At 37.7% G+C, this 10318-nt stretch overlaps 2 protein-coding genes across 2 annotated transcripts in view; one reads left to right on the top strand and one right to left on the bottom strand.

Annotated features, from left to right (window-relative positions):
- akr7a2 (aldo-keto reductase family 7, member A2) overlaps nucleotides 1–4648 on the top strand; it is a 6455-nt gene extending 1807 nt beyond the window's left edge. Inside the window, exons 2-7 of the mRNA XM_015379127.1 lie at nucleotides 932–1119; nucleotides 1236–1340; nucleotides 1710–1806; nucleotides 3244–3343; nucleotides 3438–3567; nucleotides 4338–4648. Coding sequence (XP_015234613.1) covers nucleotides 932–1119; nucleotides 1236–1340; nucleotides 1710–1806; nucleotides 3244–3343; nucleotides 3438–3567; nucleotides 4338–4499 — 782 coding nt within the window. The 3' untranslated portion in view covers nucleotides 4500–4648. The remainder of the gene's footprint in view (nucleotides 1–931; nucleotides 1120–1235; nucleotides 1341–1709; nucleotides 1807–3243; nucleotides 3344–3437; nucleotides 3568–4337) is intronic.
- Nucleotides 4649–4683: 35 nt separating this feature from the next.
- Nucleotides 4684–10318, bottom strand: mrto4 (MRT4 homolog, ribosome maturation factor). The gene is made up of 8 exons (XM_015379128.1): nucleotides 10230–10318; nucleotides 9968–10026; nucleotides 9781–9884; nucleotides 7871–7952; nucleotides 7715–7782; nucleotides 7473–7624; nucleotides 5147–5223; nucleotides 4684–5062 (listed from the first exon to the last, which is right to left on the bottom strand). Exons 1-8 carry the CDS (start codon nucleotides 10255–10257, stop codon nucleotides 4922–4924), a joined length of 711 nt encoding a protein of 236 aa, XP_015234614.1. The 5' UTR covers nucleotides 10258–10318; the 3' UTR covers nucleotides 4684–4921.

Raw genomic sequence — 10318 nt, 5'->3', positions numbered from 1 at the left:
CCGCTAGGATGACAAAAATGACGCCATCTGGCTGAAAATCTCGCGGCTTTTTCAAATCACGTGAGAATGTGTACAAAACAACAAAAATGGCGCCCGCTGAGTCGTTTTCAGCTAATGTCAGTGATTTTAAAGTAATTTTGAGTGATAAATAATTTTTTTGCGATCACTGCACTTGCCCGGCGGGCAAATGCTATGAAATTTGTACTCTCCTGACAATAAAAAGTACTCGCCATACACACACAATTCTCCACAACAACTGATATTTTTCTGCTACACCCGGCTGCTTCGCTTCTTCTTCTTCTTGTTTACTACTGGTGGATGGCTTTGGTCGCAGTACCGCCACCTTCTGCTCTGGAGTGTAAACGCTTCCTCTATGAGGAAAAAGGAGCAGCGCATGAACCGAACGAAACACACGCGAACCGAACCGAGACAGTCGAACCGAACGGTTCGGACGGTTTTCATAAACCGTTCCATCCCTAATATATATAAATATATATATATATACTTTTTTTTTACAATTTTGATTTAAAGACTGCTCTAAGTGGGTTGCACTGTCAATCTATTAAACACGATTAACCCAATTAATTGTTTCAGCCCTAATAACCATAAGGGGGTGGAAAGGCTTGTCTCCTCTTGTACATTATTATTTTCTGTTATTTAGACTGTTACAAAAACTTCCTCTGAGCATGTCTCATAATGAATGCTCATGAATTTGATGCAGTTTTTTGTTTCAGATTTAATTAGAGAGTAACTTTAAAGAACTAATTTTTTTTTTACTTTTTTGACCTTTCAGTTATATTTTTCATGTGTTCTTCTTTTTGGGTTTTCTAACTACTTTACTTGTTTTTGTTAATCATCACAGCTTGTTAACGGTGGGTTCAGGTGATTAAATAAAATATTTCTGACTGTTAATTGTTTTATTTCACCACAGTAAGCATAGCAACCAAGGCAAACCCCTGGGATGGGAAAACACTGAAGCCAGAGAGCGTTCGCTCGCAACTTGAAAGCTCCCTGCAGAGGCTGAGGACTGACTGTGTGGACCTTTTTTACCTTCATGCTCCTGATCATCAAAACCCCATCCAGGACACTCTGAGGGCTTGCAATGAGCTCCACAAAGAGGTGAGCCGACTTGGAAATGAACAGTTGAAAATGATGCACAGAATAAATTGTGTTCAATTGTTTGTTTTTTAGAGAAGGTTTAAAAATATAATCTTATGTAAAATTATCATCTGCAGGGTAAATTCAAAGAGCTAGGACTGTCAAACTACGCGTCGTGGGAAGTTGCTGAAATTGTTTGCATCTGCAGACATAATAACTGGGTCGTTCCCACTGTTTATCAGGTAATAGTTGACTAATTAATAAATGTTTTTTTTAATTTATCTTTTTATGATTAGGAGGAAGAATCAAAGTCGTTATTTTCCTAATCAAGTGGGTTCTGAGGAAGTAGCTAAGAAATTTATTAGTAAGGGAAGATTTGTCTATGATATTTCTACGGATGTTTCTAAATCACAAATACATCATTTTTGTTAAATTTGCAGGATGGTAGAAGAAATTAGTCCAGGAATGAAAACATCAACACATTTTTATTTTAGAAATGTTTATCTTTTAAAATGGCTACTTCCCAAATAAAAGGCTTAAATGTTTTCCAGTTTTGTATTTGACCTGTTTATTATTTGGCTATTGCTTCAAATTTTGAAAACTTCTCCCAGGGAATGTACAACGCTACAACAAGACAGGTGGAGACCGAGCTGCTCCCATGCCTCAGATATTATGGAATGAAGTTTTATGCTTACAATCCTCTAGCAGGTACTTCCCTCTATGATTTATTACTGCTTGGCTGGGTTAACGCTAGCATTGTGTTTTATACTTGTTAGCTGAATAATGTTAAAGGTATAGTGGAGGATTTTCGCAAATTTTTGAAAAGACTGACCCTCTTCACTTTTAATAAAAAATGTACATGAACAACCCTGTAACCGCTCCCGAGAGCGAACGTCTATTAAACGCGTGCAAGAGCATGCAGGAGAACATTTCTCCTTGTGCACGCTCTGTTTAAAAGTTGCTTATACAAGCTTACTTTCCAAAAGAAGATTTGCAATTTTCCCTCTATGTCAGACTCACCACCGGTAAGTGAAAATGGGGTTGAGCCTTATGTTAAGATATTACCAGGACTGCAATTAGGAGGACCACTTATTTTGATGATCCACCCAAAAACAGAACATCCTCCACCAGACCTTTAAGACATTATATTTTCTTCATGTTCAAAGAACCCAACAACTTTTCTGTATTAAATATGATTTTTTTTTCAGACAAATTTTTAGTTTTACTTTTATATTTATTTTAATATGTCAACATTTTGAATATAAGAAAATCTAAAATTGCATAAAAGTGTGAGATCTGGACTAACTTGGATCAACTCTAAGAATATTTCCTTTCTCTTTATCTAGACTGATTTAGCCTGCTCTAAACGTATTTTAAGCTCAGTTTGTGATCTTTTATGTACATCACTTATTTTGTTTAAAGAAATAGAACATGTTATCTCTTAGTAATACTTAAATGCTCTTTGCATTTTTGAACAAGATTACATTTATCTGTGGGCTCTATCAGAAACCAAAACCACCAAATGGTGAAAGAAACGGGACAAACACCTGAGGTGCAATGTCCTATTAGAAGAGAGACTGTTTGATTTAATAGACATTTATAGATAAATGTAAGCAGTCTGAACACAAAATTTAGTTTTCACCTGCAGGCTTTTAAATCCTTCTTTTAATTGGCTGTTCTTCTGTTTTCTAAATGTTCTTATTTATGTTGTTACGGTTATTAATAACTGGACAATATTCAGTTTTTTATTTATTTTAACTGTACAGCTAAGTTTAAATTTGACCTTGTTCTTGATCTTCTGTTTTTGTTTTGTTCTTTGCCGCTGTCACACCTAAATTTCTACTGTGCGACAGTAAAGGCATTTCTGAAATTAATTAATTTCCTAGAATTATTTAATGCAAAACTGTAAAAGCAAAGTCTATGAACTTTGAGTATGATTTAATAGACCATTATTTAACTGCTGATTTGTTTCTAGAAGAAATATAAAATCTGCCGATGTTTTTTCTCAGTGTAGCTCTGAGGATAGTTATTTTTAAATCAATATTGATCTCAGATGTATTGCACAATGTATTCATGCCACTCTCAATGTATTTTTTGTATGACTCATTCCATTATCTTTGTCTTAAATACCTGATTTGATTCCAGGTGGCCTCCTGACAGGGAAATACCACTATGAGGACAAAGACAACTCCCAGCCGGCTGGGCGTTTCTTTGGTAATAACTGGGCTGCAGCTTACAGAGACCGGTAAAAGACCAGCATCTCATCTTCTGTTGCTGCATTTTAATTGTATGTTACCTTCACAGGGTGTACCAATGAAAGTTGGCCTTTTCTGTTTTAGATATTGGAAGCAGAGTCATTTTCAGGCAATAGATCTGGTTCTGAAAGCCTTAGAGACGGCTTATGGCTCAGAGAAACCCACCCTGACTTCTGCTGCGATGCGATGGATGTACCACCACTCCCAGCTGAAGGTATCTACCCGTTATATTAGATACCAGCTGCATTTACATTTGTCCTGGTTATTCTCCAATAAGAAAGATAAACACAACAGTATAATAACCAGTTCTAATGAGGGGATCATTTTAACAGGCAACTATAGCTCGCTTTAATTGATAAATTACTGAAAACACATTCACAAGTGATTATTACTTTATCTCTGATGCTGGTTGTTTAACAGGTATGTTCTAAATTATTTCAAAAACTCTTCAAAGGAAGTGAATATCTTAAGATTTTAACTGATCTGAGTCCTGGCGCCGATCCGATACCATGCAACTTAAAATAGGAATTTATTTACTGGTTTGTTCCATTAATTCTGACAGTTCTTCTTCGCCGCAGTTAAAACTGTTGTGGTGCTGCCATCTGCTGTTAGACGGGTGAAGAGCTGATCACCTTATACCTGCTTGCAACTACTAGTGTTTGTTTGTTTTTTTTTATAGTTCCATTAAAAAATGCTTTAATTAGCTGTATTCATTCATTTTTACATTTAGGGGTTTGACCTCAGCCAGGACTTACAGCCATGCAGGCATAGTAATATTATGTTTTTTTTTTATTTTGTATTTAAACGTCTTAAAGTTTAACTGAGGACTCTAAAGTGCAAACCTGATAAACATTTGGACCCTGAGATGATAGTCACATAGATTCCCATTTAAATTTTCAACTGTGTTCATGAGTGCATATGCAGTCTTTTTTACAAACACAAACTGCACTGACTGCTCTCTCTCTTTTTAAATATCGTTTCCAGGGTAACCTTGGTGATGGAGTCCTCATCGGAATGTCAAACATGGAGCAGCTTCAGCAGAATCTGGCTGCAGCAGAGGAAGGTCCTCTGGATCAGAGAGTGGTTGATGCCTTCAAGGAGGCCTGGGATCTCGTTGCCCACGAATGTCCAAACTACTTCAGATGAAGACTCGCACCAAAATGCTTAACTAAGAACTGATAGAGGCCATTCTCAAATTCTTTTCTAATCAACTAAAAATCATCTCAAGTTCATTTTTGTTTTTCTATAATAATCACCTTTAAATCTGTTGTGAAAAATTGTAGAAATGTAAAAGGAATTTAATTATTTTCAATAAAAGTTTAAATCCTCATTGTATGGTTTTTAATAAATGATAATTACATTTATAACAGTGATTTATTTCAGAGGAACTCTTCAACTTTCACAAACTGACTTGTTCAGTAAACACTATTATACAAAATCTTGTCTGTCAAAACATTAACTTCAGATCAAGTTTGTTTTCCCAAGTATTTTATATATATATAAAAAGGTATTACATTTCCAAATTAAAGTCCATCTAGTGACTGAAGTTGGCTGCCTTTGCAGAAGTTTTATTCTGCATCATCTTCATCCTCCTCTTCATCCTCCCCAGGCTCTTCCTCCGTGGCCATTTTCTCAAACTCGCCTGTTTCAGAGTTCCACATACACTTAATCTGCACTTTGAATTCTGCCATCTCGATAGCAAAAAGTTTCTGTGAACAAAAGATGGGCCAGGATGAGCTTGTGGAAAAGCATCAGACAGCATTAGCTTTTACCTGAGGAGTTTAAAGCCTCACCAGAAGCCGAGCCTGTTCAGGAGTCAAAATGTCCCCTTCTTTACAAACGTCATAGGCTTTGAGTAGTGTCACCACACCTGTAGGGAAAAAATAAATAAAGATTAGACTGACTATTTTACATTAAAATGTTAGACAAAAAGAATGCACTGTGGATGGGGAATGGTTATAAGCACAATAACAGACCAAATCAAATGTGCCACCTATTTCGTTATTGGAATGCACTGAAAAGATCTTAAAGCATTAAAATAAAAATAAACTGAAAAACTTTTGAATTGAACATTTTAACTTTGGTTAATTTTAGTTAAATCAACTTTTCCAATCCCTTCTATGGTCAGAGGTGGATAAAATCTCAAATCTGTGGTGCTGTGATAGGAGGCCACATGTGCAAAAGGCCCAGTTGTTACTTTTCCTCAAAATGTGCGGTGCGCCCTTTGGTGCGGTGCGCCCTATGTGTGTTGTAACTGCGACTTTTGAGACCACCTCATTGAGGAGATGATGAAAGAGTGGCTGAATGTAAGGAGACCAGGTGTTTTTTTTCCACTCATCACCATCGCTGTTAATATGTAACTCCATGCGTGCCCATCTCACAGCTGATGTGAAAAACATGGGGAAACAAATTAACGCTGTGCTCGCTGTTCAACCGCTCGACATCGGTGTGAACCGGACCCAGCAGGTGCAGCGAGTTTACATGCAAAGTCAATGGTTGACGCGCGTATAGGTGCAGCAAAAGGTCCCACAGCGCGTTTTGAGCAGCAGGCGCAGCGCGTCGGGAGCGTTTAAGCATCTGACGCACCGCCAACGCGCTGCTGCTGCTCGAGATGGAAAAATTGAAGTTTTGCTGCTGGACGCGCTGCATCAACCAATCAGAGAAGCTGATCTGGGAGCTGACAGCGAGACAGACACAGCGCTCTGATGACATATGATTTTAAAGCAAATGAAAGTGCTGGATGGATGAGGAGATGATGAAAGCGTGGCTGAGGCAGGTGTATGTGAGGAGACCAGGTGGTTTTTTCCACGCATCACCATCGCTGCGTGCCCATCTCACAGCCGATGTGAAAAAAAGGTGAATCAAATGAACGCTGTGCTCGCCGTTATCCCGGGGGGTCTGACAAAGGAACTTCCACCGCTCGACGTCGGTGTGAACCGGCCATTCAAAGTAAGGCTGCGAGCGGCGTGGGAGCGATGGATGACCGACGGAGACCACAGTTTCAGGATAAGTGGAAGGCAGCGCCGGGCAAGTTACGCCACCGTTTACGGATGGATTGTAGATGCTTGGACTAACGTGTCTGCTGGCTCTGTTGTTCAAGCTTTCGCAAAAGCCGGCATTATTTCTGAGGAGCCGCGCTGCACGGAAAGTGACTCTGACAGCGAAGAAGGGGAAATTGGCATGTCTGATTTAGCGCAGCTGTTTAATTCAGAAACAGAGGATGATGACTTTGATGGGTTTGATTAATACTTTGTAATAAATACATGAATAAAGCACAATCATACTCAGTTTTGCTCCCGCTCTATTTTTCTACCTGAAAACTTAATTCAACAGCCGCCTCTGGGTCGGGTCTCCTCCTCTTCACCGCGGCGGCTGGCAGGTGTTTTTTCATCTAAATAATCTAAATCTTGCAGCTATATTTGCTGTGATCAGTGGGAATAAAGTAGTTTTAATATGTTTTTAAGTGAGAAAGTCCACCTGAAAACTTAATAATTGCAGTCAGTTCATCCAGATTATCTATTTCTGTCGGAGGCGCTCAGACCCCCACATACCAGCGGTGCACCGACAGTAGAAATCCCTTCATCAGCAGCCTCTAGGCTGGGTCGCCTCCGGGTTCACGCGGTGGCTGGCAGGTGTTTTTCATCTAAATAATTTAAACTGCAGGCACCAGGATACCGGTAATAAAAGTGAACATATTCTGTCGGCAGGTTTCAGGAGTTTAATTTAATTTAGAAGTGATCACAGCGCTGTGTCATCTGCGATGTGTCTGTCTCACGGCCAGCTCCCAGGTTTGATTAATACTTTGTAATAAATAGATGAATAAAGCACAATCATACTCAGTTTTGGGCCCGCTGTATTTTTAAATACGCAGTAGAGGTATTTAAAGGTAGTAGAGGACATGTACCTGTATATAAAAAATGCGCCCTATAGTCCGGTGCGCCTTATGTGTGTGTTAAATACAGAAATGGGACACATAACTGAGACTGCGCCTTTTAGTACGGTGCGCCTTATGGTCGTGAAAATACGGTAATAGGATTTGAGTTCATGTGTAAGTAAGGGCAGATTAACTTGTGGGAATATAGTTGACTAACCACATTTAGAGCATAATTAAATTGTCACCTTTCTTCAGGGCTGTGGGAAGTCCCAGCTGCCTCAGCTGAGGCTCCATTGAGTGGGGAAACTGTTCAAGAGGACCTTCTTCCAGGGTTACATCCATCTGTGCTTGGTTGCCTGCGCGAGCATAGTCCATCTCTTTGAAATGGTTAAAATATCTGCAAGTGAAGCCCAACATGCATCCATCTTGAGAAGCAGCCTTTATAGAGGAACTAAAACAATGAAAACTTCAACAGACCCATACTTACTCTTGTACTTCATCCTTTGTTTTATTTGTGAAAAGCACTCCCACCTCTCCTCGCAAATACTTGCAGACCTGAGTATAGAGATCACAAAACGTTTGATACTTTGCATAGAAAAGAAATTAATGCTCCATTTTTGATGAGTTTTAAAATCAGTCTTACCTTGTGCAAATTATCTTTGTATTCATCCGTTTGTCCTTTTCCCAAAGCAACAATCATCACTTTATTTTTGCCAAAGAAGAATCTGTGGCCCAAAAAGAAGACATGTTAATTTTGAAGTAATTACATTGTCAGGTTGGATTTTTAAATCACTAAGAGGTCTGTGGCCATACCAATAATTTGCAAGTCATGCAAATGGTGAACGATGCATATATCAAACATTTCAGTCATACATAACTTATAGTAAAACACAAAATATGTTCCTTTTCTTCAAAAAGAAAAAAAAAGAAGAAATATTAAATGCAGAGAAAAATTTGGGTATAAATCTCAACTTTATCATTTGTATAAGAATACATATCTTATCCTACATGAACTTGACCAACTACCCTGATTGTACCTTTAAAGATGTATGTTGAAACTTATTGGTTTCAATACATCAGCAGACTAAGATGGTTCCAGTCCTCTAATCTATACAAGTTTGTCCCAATAACCTCTTCTAACCTCCAACACATGCTTCTAGTATTACCAGACTCATGAGCACAGTCACCGTTATAGCAAACCCACCACAACAGATGCCTGCATGAACATTTTAGAGGTAACTAAAGGATTCTACTAATCTATTAAAAGCAAAAACCTGTTAGACCAATACGAGCCCAGGGGTCCTGCCAGTAATTGAATCTGTGTTTTGGTTTAGAATGTAATCTCCAAATATCTCACAGAAACACAATAAATCCACAAGGTAAAAAAGAAAAAAAGTATCAAGATTTTTTCTATTTAAAAAGCTTATCTCCTTTATTGTTAATTGATTCAACAAATAACGAGGTGCTGGCAGCAACAAGTGAAACAAAACTAAGTCATCTTTTGCTGGGTTTACATTTGCGATTCAAAAAAAAAAAAATGCTGTTTAACAAAGTACTATTTTCAAATCACAGAGGCACTCATTTATGCCTTGTTATATTTAAAAAGAGTAACTAAGTTTTCACCCTAACCCTCCAGGTGGCAGTAAGATGCTTAAAGTCTGTATGTGGCAACACAGACGGGAAGAGAGAGTGGAAGCTAGACCACAAATTAGGGCTGCAACTAACAATCTTTATGCTAATCAAGGAGATTATTTCAAGAATTTATTAATCATGATTAACCCAATTAACCGTTTTCGCCCTACTGCAGATCCATGTACGCAGGTAATGACTTTTCCTCACAATGGGAACAGTAGAATCCCGAGAAAATAAACCTGGACAAGCAAGCTTTCAAGGTCATAAAACAATTAAACCCTGTAGTGACACATCTAAATACTTGTGGTAAGAGCAAAGAGAATAAAAATAAAAAGTAAACATCAGTTGGGAAAAAAATAAGTAAAGCACAATTTTGATTTTTGGTGAAGTGGTTAAGCCCTGATTCTAGGCGCTTTTGAGGACGTTGGTATCAGCTAGATCGGTACATCATTTTTGGCCTGAATGGTTTAAACAAGGTTCTTAAAGTAGGATAAATTAACCATTTTAAATTGACAAATATAATGCATTTTGTTAATAGTTTTACCGAATAAATGGTACAATAATACATTTCCTGAGAAAGTAAATTGAGTGAAATGATTTAGATGTGTGAGATTAGAACTTACATAGAGATAATAATAATAGGTATATTTTGAATGATTGTTAGAATTGTATTCATTTCTATCTTTCCCACTTTTAAGCAAATTACTAATTTAAAAATTTTATTTAAAGGAAATCTAGTATTTTAAAATCTTTGAACAATGTTATAGATTCTAAGGGGCCCAAATTCCCACAAAAAGTGTGCTTATGTGTTAAAAAATATAAAACAAAATATTCCAGTAAATGGTTTTAAGCAAAAGGGTAAACAAAGTATAATATGCATATTTCTCGTCCCTGAAAGACAGAATAAACCCGTGTAATTACCTGCTGTGTTTCCATGCTGTCCTGATATCTTTCAATTTGTTGTTTCTCATATTTTCTACAGAGAAGATGAACAGATTTCTATAGGTGTCCACACATTTCCGGAGCTAAAGAAAAAGACAGATATTTTTAACACATAGTAGAAGCTAATACCTACAAAAAACCCTCTAGGGGTATGAAACATTCTCACCTCCTCGATTAACTTCTGTTTGGATTCTAGGCCTTTCTTTGCAGTTTTTGTCAAAGAAACTGGAGATAAATAAGGAAAACAGGTCAGTTTAAAACACGTATTAAGCAGGAGCAGAAGAGCGAAGTCAAAAAGAACCTAGCTTATCCTGCTTCGGGAGGCTTAATTTGATTAGGGACTAATTTCACATATCAATAATCTGATAAGAACTAAAACTGACCCGACTTGTTGAAAAACACTTTCATATAAAATGATTAATACTTACTTTTCTTATCCCTTTTTGACTTCGGCATGGTGGCAGGAGAGCAGAACACGTGAAGCAGAAGGACCCCAAATGTTTCTGTCGGAGGAAGG

Source organism: Cyprinodon variegatus, unplaced genomic scaffold, assembly GCF_000732505.1.
Source record: "Cyprinodon variegatus isolate N-32 unplaced genomic scaffold, C_variegatus-1.0 Scaffold186, whole genome shotgun sequence".
Classification (NCBI taxonomy): domain Eukaryota; kingdom Metazoa; phylum Chordata; class Actinopteri; order Cyprinodontiformes; family Cyprinodontidae; genus Cyprinodon; species Cyprinodon variegatus.
This window is presented reverse-complemented; position numbering and strand designations above follow the sequence as displayed.

Coding starts and splice junctions, on each gene's coding strand:
- mrto4 (XM_015379128.1), bottom strand. CDS start 10,257: ATGCCGAAGTCAAAAAGGGATAAGAAAA. Junction 10,027..10,229: donor GTCAAAAAGGGATAAGAAAA/GTAAGTATTAAT, acceptor ATTTATCTCCAG/TTTCTTTGACAAAAACTGCA. Junction 7,625..7,714: donor ACAAAGGATGAAGTACAAGA/GTAAGTATGGGT, acceptor CTTCACTTGCAG/ATATTTTAACCATTTCAAAG.